Below are 21865 nucleotides of genomic sequence, written 5' to 3' on the forward strand. Positions count from 1 at the left end.
AATTCACTGGAAGTTTAAATATGATTTTTTTGGGAACAAAGGATATTTTACAAGTAAACTTTCCTTACTTATTTTCTTTTGTAGAGCACAGAGCAGGTAACAGCATTTTGTCGTGGTCTGCATGAATTAAGTCCACCCGACATGTCATCACAGCCTTTGGATTCTTTACCCCACCAAGTACCATCTCGACAACTGACTGATGCTGATAAACTACGCAAGGTCATCTGTGAACTGGTGGAAACAGAACAGACGTATGTAAAGGTGAGAACACAGGAGACAGCAGTGACTGAAATCTAATTTTTGGGGGGAAAATCCGAAATGTGAATTTAATGATATTTGGCTTATTACCCTGCTTTGAAATATAAATATTCTAAATATTGTGTATGCAATAGATTTTTGGCTTCTGTTTAAATTTGTTGTCTATTTTATCTCTCCTCCCCCAACAGAATATTCTCCTTTAAACTTTTAGGCCTAGAAATTGGGTTGGGGCGCCAAAGTGGCGCAAAAGTCGGCGGAGCGCAGGATTTAGCGCAGCGATCGGTGTGATACCGATCGGCAGAAATTCAGTTTCAGTGCCGCTCGAGGGACACGGGACGAGGCTCGAGGCGCTCCGCGTCCCTCTTAGGGCGCTGAAACTGATTATCGCAGCGCAACGTGCCGCAGCACGGCACGCTGCGGTACTGCAGGCCTTCCTCCCACTGTTAAGGGGGAGGTGCCTGCAACAGCGCGAGCCCCGATCGCGAGTGCCGGCAAATGAGCCCGGCACCAAGGAGAAGTGCCGGGCTCTCGGGAAACAGCCGGCAATGCTGCGGAGGGGGGGTGGGGGGGGGGCGGTTAGGAGGCCGGGGACGGAGGTGCTGGCAGGCGGCCGCCGAAAAAGCGGCCGCCCCGCACCTCCACCTTAACTTGCGCCGCTGCCGGCACAGTAAGGCCCCGTGAACCGGGCGCGGGTAGCGAGCGGCGCAACTGCGGCGTTCGCTACCAAATATCGCGAACGGGGCACGAATGGGGCACTGTGCACACCGATGACGTCATCGGTGGCGGCGCAGCGCAAATGCCTAACGCCACCATTAGCGCCCCTACTGAATATCGCCGGAGACGCAGCCAGTGGCACTACAGCCACTGACTGCCTCTTTAGGCGCTAACAGGTGGTGCTACTCACCCAATTTCTCCCCCTAAATGTGTGAAATGACAGACAGTGAGACTGTATAATTGGCCTTAATGTCTGTGGGTTGGGGAGAGGAAAAATTAGTGAGGGTTCTGCTCTTAATTGTTATCCAGTGACCAGCCTGTGTGTGTGGACATCGGGTAAGATATAATCAGATTCTCCTCTGATGCCCTCCATGGTAAAATAGTCTGCTAATAATAGCTGGGCTGACACATGAAGAAATGCCACTTGGGAAAGGTACCGGAAGCTGACAGCTATTCCTAGAGCTTTACCCAAGTGTACGTGACTGCCTTCAACAGAGGAGGATGTGGGAGGGGAAACTGCAGACTTTTCAATGTTTTTGTCACTGCTGCACTTAAAAACAAATCAACCAAAATGACTAGTAGACTGCTCAAGGCAGATAGAGTGAACCATTGGTTTCAGGCTGGAGCACCTCTTCCTCAAAAGCAAACCATCTTACAGTAACGTAACCTTTGGAGTGTAAGTGTATGATTCTAAATCAATATAGTAAACAAGGTAAGAGCACTTCAGTGTTTTAAAGGTTAATTTCATACAAGTAAAATGATTGTGTATGTTTCATAGTTGCACTTGTAATTTATCAAATAGATATTTATAGAAATACATAGAATACACAGAAACTGGCCATTCGGCCCAAGCAATCCATGCCGGCATTTATGCTCCACTCCAGCCTCCTCCCATCTTTCCTCATCGAACTCTATCAGCAGAACCCTCTATTCCCTTCTCCCTCATATGCTTATCTAGACTCCCCTTAAATGCATCTATACTGTTCATCTCAACCACGCCCTCTGGTAACGAGTTCCACATTCTCACCACTCTTTGGGTAAAGAAGCTGCTTCTGAATTCCCTGTTTGATTTCTTGGTGACTATTTTATGTTGATGGCCTCTAGTTTTGCTGTTCCCCACAAGTGGAAACACTCTGGGCTGGATTTTGATACTGGAGGTGTGTGGGAGGCGGGACTACAACTTTTGGGGTTGTAGTCCCGCCTCCATCGCGTTGTGGCCAACCCACGCGATTTTCATTTGATTGACCTTGTTGAGCCCGCCCAGCGGACTCAGCAGGCCAATTAAGGGCCACCCGGCAACAGGTGACGTCACAGATTGACATTTCATCTGTCAAGAGCTTTTTTTATGGCCTTATTAAACTGCATCGTCACGTTTAGTGATTTGTGTATTTGTACTCCCAGATCCCTTTGCTCCTTTACCCCATTCAGATTCTTATTTTCCAAGTAATGTGAACTCCTTATTTTTCTTACCAAAATGTCATACCTCACACCTATCTGTGTTGAAATTAATTTGCCAATTATATGCCCATTCTGCAAGTTTATTAATGTTGTCTTGTAATTTGTTGCAGTCCTCCTCAGTGTTGACTATCACCCACCTCCCCCCCCCCATCAATTTGGTATCATCTGCAAAGTTAGAAATTGTGTTCTTGATTCCAAAGTCTAAATCGTTAATATAAATTGTGAACAACAGATGCCCGAGCAATGATCCTTGTGGGACCCCACTTTCCACCTCCTGCCACTCTGAATCATTACCCTTTACCCCTGCTCTCTGCGTTCTGCCTTGCAGCCAGCTAGCTATCCATTCTGCTACCTGTCCCCTGACTCCGCATGCTCTGACCTTATTCATTAGTCTATTATGCGGCACCTTATCGAAGGCTTTTTGGAAATCTAGATGAATTACATCTACTGCATTACCCTTGTCTATTCTCTCTGTTAACTCTTCAAAAAATTCAATGAGGTTGGTCAAGCGAGCTGTTCCTTTTTGAAATCCATGCTGATTATTCATTATTATGTTTTTGGGCCTAGAAATTCTGCTCCGTAGCACCTGATTATTTAATTTTTACTATTTTGTTTTACGTTCCTTGATAATTTAATTTCATAGTTCCTCTTTGCTTTCCTAACTTTTTTTGACTTCTCTCCTAATCGCTTCGTATTTTCCCTTGTCATGCTGTGCCCTGCTGCCATCTACTTAGTGTGTCACTATTTTCTACTGCCATTATGTTATCTCTAATAAGTAGAGCTACTCCACCCCACCTTTTTCCCCCTCTGTCTTTTCTAAACATATTATACCCTGCAATGTTGAATTCCCTGTCCTGATTTTTTTGTAGCCAGGTCTCGGTAATCCCTACTATGTCTGGTTCCTCGCAACGCATGATTGCTTCCAGCTCCCCTGTTTTATTACGGATACTGTGTGCATTGCTGTACAGACAGTTAACTCATTTTTAATACCAGTTCCTCTCTCTTTATTTTTAACCATCTTTTTACACTCGTTCTATAACTCTATTTATTCCCTGGCCATTTGTTTCCTCCCTTACTTTAGTTTGTCCTATGCCCCCCTTCCTGTTTTGTTTATATTTAGGCTTATTTCATTTCTTGTAGATCCCACCCCCCCCGTCTTACTCGTTTAAAGCCTTTGCCACCTCCCTATTTACCCTTTCTGCTAGGACACTGATCCCATTCCAGTTTAGGTGGAGCCCGTCCCATCGGTACAGCTCTTTCCTGTCCCAGTACTGGTGCCAGTGTCCCATGAAAAGGAACCCCAGTTTCCCACACCAGCCCTTTAGCCACGTGTTAATTCCTGATCTGTTTGTTTCTGTGCCAATTTGCACGGGGCTCGGGCAATAATCCAGAGATTATTACCCTCGAGGTCCTGCTTTTTAATTTAGCTCCTCAGCAGAAGCTCCTCCCTGTTCCTAGCTATGTCGTTTGTTCCGACATGGACCACAACAACTGGAATTTCCCCCTCCCTTTCCAAATTCCTCTCCAGCCACCTTGAGATAGCCCTTACCCTGGCACCGGGTAGGTAACACACCCTTCAGGCCTCTTGTTTGTGGCTGCAGAGGACGCTATCTATCCCCCTAATTATAGAGTCCCCCATCACTACCACATTTCTATTCTACTCTTCCCCCCCCCCCCCCCCCACTTGGACAACCTTCTGAGTCAGTGCCTTGGTCTGCATTGTGGCTGTCCTCCCTGCAGTCTTTCTCCTTGTCCTCACTGGCATCGAGTACATTGTACCTGTTGGACAGGACCAGTGTCTGCGGGACCTCCTCAGCTGAGTCCCCGCTACCCGGCTCCCTGACGGTCACACCCTCCCCTTCCTGAACCTGTGCTTTCCACTGGGGTGTGATTGCATGCTGGATAAAACTGTCCAGAAATTCCTCCCCCTCCCTTATATTTCGGAGCGTCTCTAACTCGCACTCCAGCTCAATGACTGAAGGCAGTGACGTTTCCTGCAGATGTGGGAATCCGGGACAGTCTCGCTGTCCACCAACTCCCACATACTACAGCCCCGACACACAGCCTGCCCTGCTATCTATAGTCTTTCTTATTTTATTTTTTATTGATAGCCTCAATTAAGAGTAGGTAGATTGCTTTTGTTAAAAAAAAAACAAATTACTTCTTGTTTACTCACCCAAGAGCAAAACAAAATCTATTACTCACCAACCAATCATCAACCAACCCGCTGTCCTGTGATGTCTGCGGGTCCGGGAGTCGTTTACCCCAGCAGAATGAACACTACTGGAAAACCTCATGCTTTTTGAAACCCGGTTTAGTTATCCTAGTTCTTTATCTTTGGTTCTTACCTTATCTTGGCCTATATTTGTTCATAGGTAATTACTTTTTAGTCTGTTTTAAGGTTTTCTTATTTTTTACACACTAATTTGCACTACGCGCTAAAACACCGAACAAAATTTGAAATTCTCACTGCAAGCTTACACAAACCACTACAAGTGTTAAAGGCAAAAAGAAGCATCTTCTTCCCCCTCTGCACCGAATTCCTACTCGCACCAAATTCTAAATCCACAATTCTAAATCCACAACTCTAAATCCACAACTCTAAATCCGCAATGTTTACTTTAGTAAATTTTACTTTGTGATTTTTTTTTAAGCAATAAATATTTTTAATATTCTGATAAAGGGTACAGTTGAAGAAGCCTGTCTTTTCTCTTTACCGATGCAGATTGGTTATATATTTCCAGCATTTTCTGTTTTTAGTGAACATTAAAAAAAATATATATTTTTAAGAGCAATTTGAAAAAATGCAGAAGCTCTCATTATGGAAATCATTCTGAATTATCTTTGAATATTGCTTTGGTCTGTTAATTACTAAATTTACAATCTTGCAAAATAAAGTGCAGTAACTCTGGCTTCGGTTTGTTGGAACTTGAGGTATGGATTTGTGAAGAGGTTTAAATTTAGTACACTGATGTGTAGAATTAGGCCCACTCTTAAACCTGAGAATTTTTACTGAAAAAGCGTGCAAAATCTTTTCTTGTACATCTGCCTAATGTCTGATGTTTGGTTCACAGGATCTGAATTGTCTCTTGGAGAGATATTTAAAACCTCTGCAGAAAGAAGTCTTTCTTACTCAAGATGAGGTAATGTAATTTCTTTTCAAGCAGACATGGTTGTAAGACATCCACTCATTTATTATTATTTTGTGAATAAAGCTTTTGCTTTGCTGATTATATTTCAGCTTGATGTGCTTTTTGGAAACTTGAGGGAAATGGTTCAGTTCCAAGTGGAATTCTTGAAAACGCTAGAAGATGGTGTAAGACTGGTTTCAGACCTAGAAAAGCTCGAAACAGTCAATCAGTTCAAGGTAAGATTGTTTCCAAGCTTTCAGTTCCTGACTATGATCAGTTTCTCCTGCGCACTATGCAGTTTTCCCCCTCTCTTTTTTCCATTATGCTCTTGATCATTTTTCTGCAGTAAGTTAAATCTCACTCGGAAAAGGCAACAATGACATTGTTGGGTGAAAAACTAATTGGGGGAAAAAAGAAAAGAAAGATTTGCATTTATATAGCGCCTTTCATGACCACCGGACGTCTCAAAGCACTTTACAGCCAATGAAGTACTTTTGGAGTGTAGTCACTGTTGTAATGTGGGAAACGCGGTAGCCAATTTGCGCACAGAAAGCTCCCACGAACAGCAATGTGATGATGACCAGATAATCTGTTTTTTGTTATGTTGATTGAGGGATAAATATTGGCCAGGACACCGGGGATAACTCCCCTGCTCTTCTTCGAAATAGTGCCATAGGATCTTTTACGTCCACCTGAGAGAGCAGACGAGGCCTCGGTTTAGCGTCTCATCTGAAAGACGGCACCTTCGACAGTGCAGCACTCCCTCAGCACTGCACTGGGGTGTCAGCCTAGATTTTTGTGCTCAAGTCCCTGGAGTGGGACTTGAACCAACAACCTTCTGACTCAGAGGCGAGAGTGCTGCCCACTGAGCCACAGCTGACATATATAAAAAGATTCATAACAAAAGCTAGTATGAAAAACCCACAGCACAAGCATGGAGGCAGAACCCAGTAGGTGTTTTAATGTATTCTTGTATGTGACTAAAAAAGATGACCATGATCATTTCTTGTCAAATTCAAGAAAATCTGCAGATAGTTACATAGTTATGCACTGTGTGACTTTTACTGTTTCTACCTGGCGATATTATTTTAAGCTTTATGTTGGGTGTCAATTGAAAGTTTTAACTGGCAATTCAGTGGCCATATTTTTGTAGAATAATATAATGATACAGCACAGAAGGAGGCCATTTGGCCCATCAGCCTATGCCGGCTCTTTGAAAGAGCTATTAATTAGTCCCAGTCCCTTCCCCATAGCCCAGCAAATTTCTCCTTTCAAGTATTTGTCCAATTCCCTTTTGAAAGTTATTATTGAATTTGCTTCCACCGCCCTTTCAGGCAGTGCATTCCAGATTATAACTCATGGAAAAAAATGTTTCCTCATGACATCTCTGGTTCTTTTGCCAATCACCTTAAATCTGTGTCCTCTGGTTACCAACCCTTCTGCCATTGGAAACAGTTTCTCTTTTTATTTACTCCATCAAAACCCTTCCAAGATTTTGAACACCTCTATTAAATCTCCTATTAGCCTTCTCTGCTCTAAGGAGAACAACCAGAGCTTCTCTAGTCTCTCCATGTAACTGAAGTCTTTTATCCCTGGTACCATTCTAGTAAATCTCCTCTGCACTCTCTCTAAGGCCTTAACATCCTTCCTAAAGTGTGGTGCCCAGAATTGGCCACAATACTCCAGCTGGGGCCTAACCAGTGTTTAATAAAGGCTTAGCACAACTTCCTTGCTTTTGTACTCTATGGCTCGATAATAGCCCAGAGGCAAGCTCTGTGCAATGGGGTTGGGGGGCGGGGGGGGGCGGCTGATAGCGGGCACGAAAGCCGGAAGAAGTTTTGGCGCGTCGGAAAGTCCGATTTAACCATGGATACCTAATTATCATTTTACTTCTGGGTTTCGCACCTCCAGTGTGCGTCAGCGGGCATGATGTGCACCCGCATGACGCGATCTCAACTCAACTACTTAAAGGGCCAATTCAGAGACGGAGCTTGGCGGAGTTGGGAGGTTTTGTATAGAGACAGTAGTTGTACAAGATGGACTCGGGACGCTCAAATTCTGCGCCCCGCTTTAACAGCGCCTCGCTTGATGTACTGCTGGGGGCAGTAAGAAGGAGATAATCTTCCCCAGCAACAGTAAGAAGAATCCTGCTGCTGTCACGAAGAAGGTGTGGTTAAAGGTGGCTAAGGAGGCCAGCAGCAGGAGTATTGTGGCCTGTACCTGGACCCAGTGCAGGAAGTGCTTTAATGACCTAACCTGGTCAGGAAAGGCGAGTACAGTTGCAGATTCACCTACATCATGTAGTGCACACTGACGTAAGAAAACTACTAGGCACTTGGTCTAAGCGTTAAACAAAGCTTTAATCAACTGTTTTACAACATGGAGATCTAGTTGTGTCCTTCACTAGTTCCTGTTAAGAATGTCCTGAGCAAGCTGGGCCCATGCCCGAGTATTTATACTCTCCCTGGACAGCGCCACCAGCAGGCCGCCCAGTATTATTTCATAAGTCATTTCCACATGAATGACAAGATTCATGTCACACACCCCCCTCGCCCCTCCCCCCCCTCATTCTGTCTTGTCAAGTGTACTCCATCATATCACTCCTCGCATCCACTGAAGAGCACCCATCGTTCACTTTCTATGCACTTCTTACTTCCCCATTTATCCATCCACTGCTGTCACTAAGTCCAATCCTTATGCAATGTGATGCATCTGCCTGATAGTCACCCTCGCTGAATGCACTGCATCCATTGGGTGAAGACGTGCCTGACAGACACTCTTATGTCTGTCTCCCCCCTCCCCCTGTTGCAGGAGAAGCGAGCACAGAACAAAAGGGAGAGGGAGAGGGAGAGGACCAGAGGTGGACCGCCACAGAGAGTGCAGGTGACGCCATCAGAGGAAGAGGCCATGGAAATCAGTGGCATATCTGCGTCCTGACCATTGGAGATGGAGAGGCTGGGACTTCGCAGCTGCCTGGTGATAGAATTAAATATCACCGGCCCACATCTCATACAAGACTCAGTCATGTTGACTTGCTTTCAGCAATAAGTGAAATATGATCATCATAATTGTGCTCAGTAGCAGCATTTTGACATTGCCAGTACTAATTCATATCCATATCTTCTCCCCTCGAGGACCTCCCCACGTACAACTGCAGTCCGTGGACTTTCTGGACAACGATTCCTCAGAGGAGCTGATTATTTCTGAGGGTGCACCACCACATGACTCATGCTTACCAGGCATCAGCACTTCCTTGGGTTGAGTTGGAGAGTTAGGTGCATTCTCCCCTGGTGACTCACAATTCACAAGCGAGCAAGAGCAGACAGTGGTGGCAGGGACAGCTGTGAAGAATCCACGCTGGAGGACACGTTCCTTTCCAAGCTCTGCTTGGCTGGACACAGATGCTGTACCCTGGGGGCCATCGATAACAGGAGAATCATTGAGGGACAGCAGTAAACCTGTAATGTACTGGCAGGCCTTCCACTGCCACACTGCCCTCCATTGCAGAGAGAATGGAGGAGTCCAGCTCAAGCATGAGTGGTTTGATGTTGCAGAACATTGCGAGGATGTCTTTTCCTTGGATAGATTGGCCAACTCCGTGGAACACCAATCATAGTTACACGGTATTTACAGCACAGAAACAGGATATTCGGCCCAACAGGTCCATGCCGGTGTTTAGGCCAGTTAGCCTAACATCTGTCCTTGGCAAAATGCTCGAATCCATTTCTTAAGGAAGTAGTAGCAGGGCATTTAGAAAATCAAAATACAATCAAACAGAGTCAGCATAGTTTTATGAAAGGGAAATCGTGTTTGATTTATTTATTAGAGTTCTTTGAGGAGGTAACGAGCAGGGTGGATAAAGGGGAACCAGTTGATGTAGTGTACTTGGATTTCCAAAAGGCATTCGACAAGGTGCCACATAAAAGGTTACTGCATAAGAGCTCATGGTGTTGGGGGTAATATATTAGCATGGATAGACGATTGGCTAACTAACAGAAAACAGAGAGTCGGGATAAATGGGTCATTTTCAGGATTATTTAAATGGAGAAAGACTGCAGAATGTGGCGGTACAGAGGGAATTGGGTGTCCTTGTACATGAAACACAAAAAGTTAACATGCAGGTACAGCAAGTAATTAGGAAGGCAAATGGAATGTTGGCCTTTATTTCAAGGGGGATAGAGTTTAAAAGTAGGGAAGTCTTGCTACAACTGTACAGGGCATTGGTGAGACCACACCTGGAGTACTGCGCACAGTTTTGGTCCCCTTATTTAAGGAGGGATATACTTGCATTGGAGGCAGTTCAGAGAAGGTTCACTAGGTTGATTCCTGGGATGTCTTACGAGGAAAGGTTGAGCAGGTTGGGCCTATACTCATTGGAGTTTAGAAGAATGAGAGGTGATATTGAAACATATAAGATTCTGAGGGGGTTGGATAGGGTAGATGCTGAGAGGATGTTTCCCTTCATGGGGGAATCTAGAACTAGGGGGCATAGTTTAAGAATAAGGGGTCGCCCATTTAAGACGGAGATGAGGAGGAATTTCTTCTCTCAGAGGGTCGTGAATCTTTAGAATTCTTTACCCCAGAGAGCTGTGGAGGCGGAGTCAGTGAATATATTCAAGGTTGAGATAATCAGATTTTTGAGCAACAGTGGAGTCAAGGGTTACGGGGAACAGGCAGGAAAGTGGAGTTGAGGCTAAAATCAGATCAGCCACGATCTCATTAAATGACGGAGCAGGCTCGAGGGGCCGAATGGCCTACTCCTGCTCCTGTTTCTTATGTTCTTATGTTTATGCGCCACACGAGCTTCCTCCCACCTTTCTTCATCTAACCCCATCAACATATCCTTCTATTCCTTTCTCCCTCGTGTGTTTATCTAGCTTCCCCTTAAATGCATCTATGCTAGTTGCCTCAACCACTCCCTGTGGTAGCGAGTTCACATTCTAACCACTCTCTGGGCAAAGAACTTTCTCCTGAATGTCCTCTTGGATTTTTTAGTGACTATCTTGTATTGATGGCCCCTAGTTCTGGTCTCCCCCGCAAGTGGAAACATTTTCTCTACGACTACCTTATTAAAACCCTTTCATAATCTTAAAGACTTCTAGTAGCTCACCCCTCAGTCTTCTCTTTTCTGGAGAAAGGAACCTCAGCCTGTTCAATCTTTCCTGATAGGTATAACCTCTCAGTTCTGGTTTCATTCTAGTAAATCTTTTTTGCACCTTCCCCAGTGCCTCTATATCCTTTTTATAATATGGAGTCCAGAATCGTGGCAATCAAATGAGTCCTTGCAGGCCTTGACCATGGCCATGTAGACTCTGGATGCCAACATGCCTGGTGCCTTAAATAGGGTGACAGACACCTCAACCATGGTCTTCGAGCGCGTCACTGATCTGCACCAAACTTCTCTCCAGCAGAGTGGCAGGAGTGAAGTGCGGCTGGCCTATGAGAGGAATGATGGCAAAAGGGGACATTGAAGTGGGAACTCCACTCAAAGAGCTTCCATTTCTCGCCCATTGACCCCCCTCTGTCACTGTCCAACACGCTGCCTCTTCTCCCGATGGCTGAGTCTGCCCTGCACAAGTGCAGGTGGAGCAGTCTTTGGCGGAGCCCTAACCGGCTTCGACACCCAGAGGTCATCAGCCAAGAGCATCTCCGCAGTCAGAGCAGGGACCTGAGCAGTCTGCCTCAATCTCTGAGGAAGCCACAACAGTTGCACCACGTAGGAGCGGTAGGAAAAGGAAGAGTAAAGCTTTGTAGTTGAATAAGGCTATGCACATGTGAGTTTGACAAAATGTCCTGTTGTTAAATTTCCGTTGTTTAGAATCACACAAAATTTATCACTTTGCACCACTTTCCCGTGTTGCCCATTCTTGGTTGCTGGATGGCAACTCGCCTTTTCAGTTGCTTATTGATGAATGGGAAGACGCGAATTGACGGGATGATTGGTTACAGGACTGCTTTGTGTCACTGGGGGGGTGGGCAGTGTTCTGGGGGGAGAGTGGCTGTCAGATGTGATAGTTACATTGGTCCAGTGGTAGTGACTAACTGAATCTTACTGTTAAGGGAATCCCTGGCAGCCTGAGCAGCAATGTGAGGGGCTGGTTCTGCGTTGGGTGCACAATCTTCATCCTCCTTGCCCTCCTCCTCTCCATTGGCATCGTCCACAGATGATGTGTGCTCAGTGCCTTGTACCTTAAGAGCATAAGAAATAGGAGCAGGAGTCGGCCACTTGGTCCCTCGAGCCTGCTCCACCATTTAATGAGATCATGGCTGATCTGATCTTGGGCTCAGCTCCATTTCCCTGCCCGCTCCCCATAACCCTTCACTCCCTTATTGTTCAAAAATCTCTCTATCTCCACCTTAAATATATTCAATGACCCAGCCTCCACAGCTCTCTGGGGCAGAGATTTCCACAGATTTACGACCCTCTGAGAGAAGAAATTCCTTCTCATCTCAGTTCTAAAAGGGCGACCCTTTATTCTGAAACTATTGCCCCTAGTTCTAGATTTCCCCACGAGGGGAAACATCCTCTCTGCATCTACCTTGTCGAGTCCCCTCAGTATCTTATGTTTCAATAAGATCACCTCTCATTCTTCTAACCTCCAATGATTATAGGCTCAACCTTTCTTCATAAGTCAACCCTTTCATCTCAGGAATCAGCCTCGTGAACCTTCTCTGAACTGCCTCCAATGCAAGTATATCCCTCCTTAAATAAGGAGACCAAAACTGTACGCAGTACTCCAGGTGTGGTCTCACCAATACCCTGTACAGTTGTAGCAGGACTTCCCTACTTTTATACTCCATCCCCCTTGCAATAAAGGCCAACATTACATTTGCCTTCCTGATTACGTGCTGTACCTGCATACTAACTTTTTGTGTTTCATGCACAAGGACCCCTAGGTCCCTCTGTACTGCAGCATTTTGTAATCTCCATTTAAATATTAATTTGCTTTTTTATTTTTCTTACCAAAGTGGATAACCTCACACTTTCCCACATTATACTCCATCTGCCAAATGTTTGCCCACTCACTTAGCCTGTCTATATCCCTTTACAGATTCCTTGTGTCCTCTTCACAATTTGCTTTCCCACCTATTTTTGTATCATCTGCAAATTTGGCTACATTACACTCGGTCCCTTCATCCAAGTCATTAATGTAGATTGTAAATAGTTGAGGCCCCAGCACTGATCCCTGTGGCACCCCACTAGTTACCGTTTGCCAACCTGAAAATGACCCATTTATCCCGACTCTCTGTTTTCTGTTAGTTAGCCAATCCTCTATCCATGCTAATATATTACCCCCAACCCCGTGAGCTCTTATCTTGTGCAGTAACCTTTTATGTGGCACCTTATCGAATGCTTTCTGGAAATCCAAATACACTACATCTACTGGTTCCCCTTTATCGTTACATCCTCAAAGAACGCCAGCAAATTTGTCAAACATGACTTCCCTTTCATGCTGACTCTGCTTGATTATATTATGATTTTCTAAATGTCCTGCTATTACTTCCTTAATAATGGACTCCAGCATTTTCCCAATGACAGATTGCAACCAATGCATCCACTAACTCTGCAGCCACTTCTTTTAAGACCCTAGGATGCAGGCCATCAGGTCCAGGGGACTTGTCCACCTTTAGTCCCATTATTTTACCGAGTACTTTTTCTTTAGTGATAGTGATTGTTTTAAGTTCCCCCCTCTCTATAGCCCCTTGATTATGTATTATTGGGATGGTTTTCGTGTCTTCTTCCGTGAAGACTGATACAAAATATTTGTTCAAAGTCTCTGCCATTTCCCTGTTCCCCATTATTAATTTCCCAGGCTCATCCTCTAAGGGACCAACGTTTACTTTAGCTACTCTCTTTATATACCTGTAGAAGCTCTTACTATCTGTTTTTATATTTCTTGCTAGTTTACTCTCATAATCCATCTCCTCTCTATTTATTTTTTTAGTCGTCCTCTGCAGCTCCAATCCTCACTGCTATGCAATGTTGTGCAGAGTGCAGCACACCATGATCATTCTGGAGACCCTTGCTGACAAGTATTGAAGCGAGCCTGCAGATCTGTCCAGGCACCTGAAGCACATCTTGAGCATGCTGATGACTTGCTCAATTACACATCTGGTGCTTATATGGCTGTCGTATCACTGTTGGGCTTCATTGGTTGGGTTTCTCACGGGTGTCATCAGCCAAGTTTGAAGGGGGTATCCTTTGTCTCCTAGCAGCCACCCCTTAAGTCTACTTGAGGGCCCAAAGCGGTTGGGAGCTTGGATTGCTGCAGGATAAAAGCATCATGCTAGCTCCCCGGGAATCTGACGCACACCTGCTTAAACCTTTTCTTGTGGTTGCACACCAGCTGAACATTGATCGAATGGAATCCCTTGCAGTTTACTAATACTCCTGGATGACCTGGCGGATTGCCTTGTGTGTGCAGTCGATGACACCCTGCACCTGTGAGAAGCCAGCCAGAGATGCAAATCCGAGCGCCCGCTCATTTTGGCTCGTTTCATCACAGGCGATGTTGGCATAATTACCGGCCCAGGCAAACAATCCTGCCTTATGCATTTATGTGCCGCTGACTGGGAGACCCTGGATATGTCTCCGGTAGTGCCCTGGAAGGACCCGGAGGCAAAAGATTTCAGGGTGGTGGTCACTATCACAACCACTGGTAATGTGTGACCACCAGGTCCAGCAAAATAGCAGATCTTCTTCCAGGAGGCTTCAGATGTCGGCCACGCCACCACCTGATGTGACATCCTCCAGAAGCAGTGCTCTTCTGAGAGGTCAAGGAAGCTGAGCCTCTGCCTGTACATCCTGTTACGGGGGTAGTGCCTGCTGCGACCTCGACCCCTCTGCCACTCCCCTCACTGCAGCTCCCCTCTCTGCTGACCACCTGCAGGTCTGTCCACAGCAGGCTGTTGTTGCTCCCCTCTCTGCTGACCATCTTGCTCCTCATCCGAGGTATCGTTTAAGGCAGCCACCCATCCTGATCTTGAGTCTCAATACTTACAAAGTGCACAAATTAGCCTCGCAGCAAACCCTTTCCCAGTGTGAGGTAATAAAGTAGCTGTGCGCACTGAGTATTTATTGATGACTGGATGCCTGGCTTTTAATGAGCCGCAGGAATTGCCTTTCACTCTTTTCGCCTTCATTTCAATAGGCTTATATTCGCTAGAGTTTAGAAGAATGAGAGGGGATCTCATTGAAACTTATAAAATTCTAACAGGACTAGACAGACTAGATGCAGGAAGGATGTTCCCGATGGCGGGGGAGCCCAGAACCAGGGGTCACAGTCTAAAGATAAGGGGTAAGCCATTTAGGACTGATGAGGAGGAATTTCTTCACCCAGAGAGTGGTGCACCTGTGGAATTCTCTACCAAAGAAGGCAGTAGAGGCCAATTCATTAAATATATTCAAGAAGATGTTTGATATATTTCTTAAGACTAAAGGGATCAAGGGATATGGGGAGAAGGCAGGGACAGGGTACTGAATTTGGATGATCAGCCATGATCGCATTGAATGGCGGAGCAGGCTCGAGGGGCCGAATGGCCTACTCCTGCTCCTATCTTCTATGTTTCTATGTTTCCTACCAAAATTAATCACTTCACACTTCTCTGCATTAAATTTCATCTGCCACGTGTCTGCCCCTTTCACCAGTCTGTCTATGTCCTCCTGAAGTTTTACATAGAAACATAGAAACCTCCTCACTGCATTTCCGAGTTTCAAGTCATCTGCAAACTTGGAAATCATGCCCTGTATACCCAAGTCCAGGTCATTACTGTATGATATACAGGTATCAGAAAGAGCAGTGATCCCAACACCGACCTCTCGGGGGCACCACTGCACAATTCCCTCCAGTCTGAAAAACAATCATTCACCACTACACTCTGCTTTCTGTCACTTAGCCAATTTCATATCCACTTTAATTTCGCGAACAAATCTATTATGTGGTACTTTATCAAACGCCTTTTGAAATTCCATATACACATCATCAACTGCACTACCCTCATCCACCCTCTCCATTACTTCATCAAAGAACTCAATCAAGTTAGTCAACCACGATTTGCCTTTAACAAATCCGTGCTGGTTTTCATTTATTAACCCATATTTTTCAAAGTGCCAATTAATTTTGTCTCTGATTAATGTCTCTTAACAGTTTCCCCACCATCGACATTAGGCTGATTGGCCTGTAATTGGCTGCATTTATCCCCCTCTCCTTTTTTGAACAGGGGTGTAACATTTGCAATCCTTCAGTCCCCTGGCATCAACCTCATATCCAAGGAGGATTGGAAGATTGTGGCCAGAGCCTCTTCAATTTCCACCCATACCTCCCTCAGTAACCTAGGATGCATCCTGACATGAATCAGTCATTCATGAAAGAAAGACTTATGAAATAATACTGAGCGGCCTGCGGGTGGCGCTGTCCAGGGAGAGTATAAATACTCGGGCACGGGCCCAGCTTGCGCAGGACATTCTTAACAGGAACTAGTGAAGGACACAACTAGACCTCCATGTTGTAAAACAGTTGATTAAAGCTGTGTTTAATGCTTAGACCAAGTGCCTAGTAGTTTTCTTACATCACATCCCATCCGGACCGGGTAACTTTTCTACTTCGAGCGCTGCCAACCTTTTAAGTACCACCTCTTTATCTATTTTTATCCAATCCAATTTCTCTACTACCTCCTCCTTTACTGTGACATTGGCAACATCGTCTTTTTAAATGAAGACTCAAAGTGCTCCCAAAGTACTCCTCGGCCATGCCCATTGCCTCCATAAAAAGATGTCCTTTTTGGTCCCTAATGACAATGTTGCACTCTTTACTAAATCAAGATTAGAGTTTCATAACTCGTTAAAAAAACAAAATGGTCACAAGCTATAATATTTACTGGGTGGGCAGTTTAGATGATGCGGATGCCACTTTACATTTAGCAAAATAACTGATTTATAGTCACATTGTGGTTATTCTGATATCTGTGACTTCTTAATTTTGGATGGGGGAGGGGGGGAAGGATGATAAATTAAAACAGCAACAAACTTACATTTATATATCCTCTCTATGTAGAAGAATTTCCCATGGTGCTTCACAGTGGGAAAAGATAAAAAGGAACAGACCATGCTTAGAGGAGAAGTGACCAAAAGCTTGGTCGATAAGATAAATTTTAAGAAGGTTTTTAAGGGTGAAAAGGAAATTTGGGAAGGGAGTTCCAGAGAATTGGGCTGAGGCAGCTGAATGTGGGGGTGCGGGGAAAGGGGTAGTACAAAAGGCCATTTGTGCAGGATCGAAGGGTGCAGGAGGGGACGTAAGGCTGCAGGAAGTTGTACAGGTAGGTAGGGGTGAGGCACAGATGAGGACAAGAATTTAACCTCAGTGTGTTGGGGGACAAGGAACCAGTGTAAGGTAGTTAGGACAGTGGTGATGTGTGTGCAGGACAAGTTGGAGTTTATGGAATTGGGGAAGCTGGCAAGGAGAAGCATGGAGAAATTGAGTCTAGGTGACAAAAATCTGGATAAAGGTTTTGATGGTTGTGGGAGTGAGGTAGAGCCTAAAATAAGGGATCTGCAGAAGTGGAAATAAGCATTCGTGATGATCGATAGGGGTTTAAATTCAGCTCTGGGTTGAACAGGGTGCTAAAGATTCACACTGCCTTGTTCAACTGGAGTGTGTGGCCATGGACAGTGACCATTGAGTGGAGCTTATCAGTGGGAGCCAAAGGCAACGGCTTCAGTCTTTCCCGATGTTCAGTTAAAGGAAATTGTGACCATCTATGGCATAATGTTGGATAGAAAGCCCGATAGCATAAAGGTAGTCATGGGGTCGAAGGAATCGGTGCAGAGGTAGAGCTGGATATTGCCAACATACATAAATGCTGTGGACATCGTCAGTGAAAGGCAGTATGTAAATGAGTAAGAGGAGGTGACTGGGGACTGATGCTAGGGAAACTCTGGAGGTGACTATGTGGGGTAGAAAGGCAGGTTATTGCTGGAGGTGTACTGGCTATGTTTGGACATGTAGGACTGGAACCACGCAAGGGGAATCCCACAGAGAGGCAATGGAAGAAGATGGCATGGTCATCTGTATCAAATGCTGTGGATAGGCTGTGGCGGGCAAGGTAGGATGGAACCACGAGGGACAACACATTCGAGAGGAAAGGGGGATTAGAAATGGGGTGATAGATAGATGGGTCAAGGGTGAGCTTTTTGAAGAGGGGAGTGATGATGGAAGCTTTGAAAGAGAGTGGAGGAGGATCCCCGAACAAAGGGAGCCATTAATTATGTTGGCAAGCAAGGAGGCAGAAGGTAATTGAGTGTTCAGGAGCTTGCTGGGGAGGATATTGAGGGAGCAGGAGGTGGTATCATAGAAGAGATGAGCTTGGAGATGCCAGAAAGGGTAGAAAACAGAGTGATGGATTATCAGAGGTAGAGTCAGTCTTCGATATGAAGAAATTAACGTGCTCTTTGGACTTGCTGTTGAAGGTGAGGGTGGAGGTGACAGAAGGAAAAATATTTGAGGAGGCAATTCGTCATGGAGAAAGGATCATAAGTTGTCCTTGCCCTCCAGGAAAACACTTGGGTAGTGGAAGGAGAGAGTCTCACCGTACTGCTTAACGTGGTCAAGCCAGATATGACGATGAATCCAGTGGTGTGCCAGGTGTGCCCCACTTTTCATCCCTTGGATTTAAGCCAGCGAAAATGACAGCTGTACAAGAGGAAAGGCAAGGGTGGTAGACAGTGAGTGATTTGGGGGTGGGGGGGGGTGGGGGTGGGGGTGGGGGCTACAGGAGGAAAGCAGTCCGAATCTGAGGAGGAAACCTCTGGGCAGGTGGCAGAATGAAGGGAGGTCCAGTTTAGGAGCCTTGGAGCCAGCAATGGGCAAAGAGCCACGATGTTTGAGTACAGATGGGCCAGTGTTCTATGGCATGGATAGATCTAGGAAATGGGCTGGAGGGGCAGAAAAGTGAGCAGAGTAGATCACAAAGGCCAGGAAGTGAGCAGAGCAACAATTCCTGTTCAGAAGCCAGGGGAACAGCAGCCAAAAAGAAAGGTTCCATAATTCAGAACAGGAATCATTGCTCTGCCAGCCAGACAGTGTGTGTATTGTGAAACGAGAATTGCTTTGTTAGATAAGTCTCACAAAGTTCCAGATAACTTTAATACAAAATGCAGACTTTGCAGGATGAAAACTAACTTACAGATACCGCCAACATACACTGGCTGGAATTGTATTAATCAAACTCCTAATTGATTATTTCTTGCTCCTCTTGCAGAAAGTACTTTTTTCATTGGGCGGTTCATTCCTGTACTATGCTGATCGTTTCAAACTGTACAGTGCATTCTGTGCCAGTCATACAAAGGTTCCCAAGGTCCTTGTTAAAGGTAATTACATTACAGCTTTGTACATAGTTTAGATTCCATGGGGGAGAAATTCGGGATAGCCCCGTTTGGGGCGCTCAAACTTTAAATGTTGAAAAATTAGCTGCACAAGCTATTTGTCGTCAGTTCTGTTTTGCAAGGCGACCTTGGCGACTGCCATTACAGCCCCAAACACTCTCTCAAAGTGGAGGGCTTGAACATCTCCCACCAATGAAACATTAAAAACTTTGCGCAGGCACTAGACTGCTGCAAATAATAAAGGTTGCGCGAGCTGACAAGCCTTCCCTTTAATTACCGCTCCCGAAGCGGCCAGCCGAGGTCACAATGCCTCCTCTTGCTGGAGTTGTCGGCGCGAGGTGATAAAGCAGGGGGAGAGAGTCAATTTTCCATCCGGGGCGATAACAGGGTGCTGCGCACTTCGTGACGTCACGATCTGTGAGACGCTAGAGGCCCAAACCGGCATTGAAGTTCGCGGGCATCGCGGCATTCGCCGCGCCTGGGTGCTAACCCCTTGGCGCCCCTGCCAGGCACTAACGGGAGGCGTTAACATACCGAATTTCGCGGCCCATATCTTACGTCATCTGAAAGCCTTATGTCTCTTACACTTATGAGAAGCTTGATGTCAAAATATTCATTGGTTTTAAGGAATGTGCAAGTATGAAATTCAGATAATCAGTATTTGAAGGAAACTTAGAATTTGAACTGAATAAAACTTGGATGCTGTTGAAGATTTTACTCCTCCCCTTTCTAAATATAGAATGTGTTTCTGACAAAACGTTCAGTAGTTCCATAATTTGTTTTGTGTCTGTTTCAAGTTGTGTTTGTTACTTTTTATACTACTTGAATTTAGCCAAAGTAAATCCAGCTTTTAAGGCCTTCCTCGACGCCCAAAATCCTAAACAGCAGCACTCATCAACTTTGGAGTCCTACCTGATCAAGCCTATTCAGCGTGTTCTGAAGTATCCCCTTCTGCTGAAGGAGCTGATCTCTCTTACGGACTCGGACAGTGAGGAACATTATCATCTAACGGGTAAGAATGTGTAGATTAAATATTTAGTCCTCTTAAATATTCATTGTGCAGGTGTTTATCCGCAGGGAGGAGAAATCTTGGGGTACTGCATGCCTGGTTGCTGTTGTGCATCATCTGGGAGCAGGTTACAGAGTAGCACTGGCAGAGGCCTGGGGGGCAGTGAGGAAGAGGAGGAAGGAAAGGTGATGAGAGAGTGACGGCGGAGGGAGGCAAAGACACAAGAAAAAGTAGGGGAGAAAATGTTTGTTGCCGGTGTGGGATACTGATCGACATATGTTATTGACTGCGTGATATATCGTTAGAGTGGTTAGCACCCACTTCTCTGTGGGTGCCCACACTGACTCAGGACTTTGCATAAGATAGATTTTCTCTCACTGTTGAATGATACAAATCATAGCTCATTTCTTAAGATCAAGTCCTGTGTGGTGATCCTAAATTAAACATTGCATTTATGCAGAATAATACTGATTTATTTTTCTTGCATGTTTATAATACTGAAGCAAGATTCATTGACCAGACTACTGTATGTAGAATATGCTGGAAGCAAGTGAATAAATTATTAAATGTTAATATTATATCACACTTAGTAGTTTAAGTAGTTCAGCTCACATTGGCTAGATACTTTGGTCATTACATTACCTGTTTAGTGCATTGCTCCTTGAATGAGTCAAATCAAACTGCTTTACAAAAAAAAATCCAGAAAGTTTAGGTGGAAGCTCACAGTACATTTTTTCATGGATCAAGTTTATCTTGATTTGATTTTCAAAGGAGATAGTGGCCCCAATATTCCTTCTCTTCCCCCCTCCTCCTCCCCTCCCACCCCTGGTGTGGGACAGGTGGTGTGGAAAGAGTAAAACTAATTTTTTATTGAGATTTTATTTTCTCTTAAAATGCTATTCCTTTAAAATGGAAACTAAACACATTTCGATAGACGTGGCTGTTGCACCTGTTTTCCTTCTGGCGTGCAGTATTAGTTTTACATAACTGTGTATATTATGGATTGCTGACATATTCTGGAGTGAGAGGTTTGTCAGTACTGCAAAATGATACCGTTGATGGTTTACACACAAACAATGTTATCTGCATAGATTTTTGAACTGTGTACCTGTGTTATAAGGAAATTTTGCTTTGAAGAATACACTTTATTTTCACCAAATGGGTGGATATTGTAGAGATGGGTGTAGACTGAAATGATCAAAAAGTGCATGGGATACAATGGTTCTTGTGTTACTAGTGGTTGGGGGGAGGGAGGGAAGAGAATGAATCCGGGCAGGCTGTCATTAGTTAAATATTAGAGATATGAGGCTGAATGAATGTGCTGGAGTTTCCTGTATTACATTTGGGAATCAGGGAGCATTTATGCAGAGATTATCCTCCAGAATTAAATAGGTGGGATAGAGTCCACGACTGGTAGATTTTAAACACTCTGTGGAAAGAGTTGGTTCATGCTGTCTTTTTTATTTCTTTGTTGTGATTTATTTTTTTAAGTAGTCACGGGGATGTACTTTTCTGATGCTGCTTGAGGATAAGGTTGCCGTTCACCAGTATCCTGGAGTTGTTTCGTTCATGGGATGTGGGCGTCGCTGGCAAGGCCAGCATTTATTGCCCATCCCTAATTGCCCTTGAGAAGGTGGTGGTGAGCCGCCTTCTTGAACCGCTGCAGTCCGTGTGGTGATGGTATTCCCACAGTGCTGTTAGGGAGGGAGTTCCAGGATTTTGACCCAGCGACGATGAAGGATCGGCGATATACTTCTAAGTCAGGATAGTGTGTGACTTGGAGGGGAACTTGGAGGTGGTGGTGTTCCCATGCGCCTGCTGCCCTTGTCCTTCTAGGTGGAAGAGGTCGCGGGTTTGGGAGGTGCTGCCGAAGAAGCCTTGGCGAGTTGCTGCAGTGCATCTTGTAGATGGTAC

General features: G+C 45.1%; 1 protein-coding gene across 4 annotated transcripts in view; it reads left to right on the top strand.

The window, feature by feature from the left end:
* tiam1a (TIAM Rac1 associated GEF 1a) overlaps positions 1 to 21865 on the top strand; it is a 358747-nt gene that overhangs the window by 304554 nt on the left and 32328 nt on the right. For all 4 annotated transcript variants that reach the window (XM_086006197.1, XM_086006200.1, XM_086006198.1 and 1 more), the window contains 5 exons: positions 85 to 261; positions 5505 to 5573; positions 5672 to 5797; positions 18819 to 18927; positions 19775 to 19954. In XM_086006197.1, coding sequence (XP_085862323.1) covers positions 85 to 261; positions 5505 to 5573; positions 5672 to 5797; positions 18819 to 18927; positions 19775 to 19954 — 661 coding nt within the window. The remainder of the gene's footprint in view (positions 1 to 84; positions 262 to 5504; positions 5574 to 5671; positions 5798 to 18818; positions 18928 to 19774; positions 19955 to 21865) is intronic.

This window comes from Somniosus microcephalus, chromosome 14 (genome assembly GCF_052327205.1).
Source record: "Somniosus microcephalus isolate GS21.2 chromosome 14, FLI_Smic_1.0, whole genome shotgun sequence".
In the NCBI taxonomy this organism is placed as follows: Eukaryota; Metazoa; Chordata; class Chondrichthyes; order Squaliformes; family Somniosidae; genus Somniosus; species Somniosus microcephalus.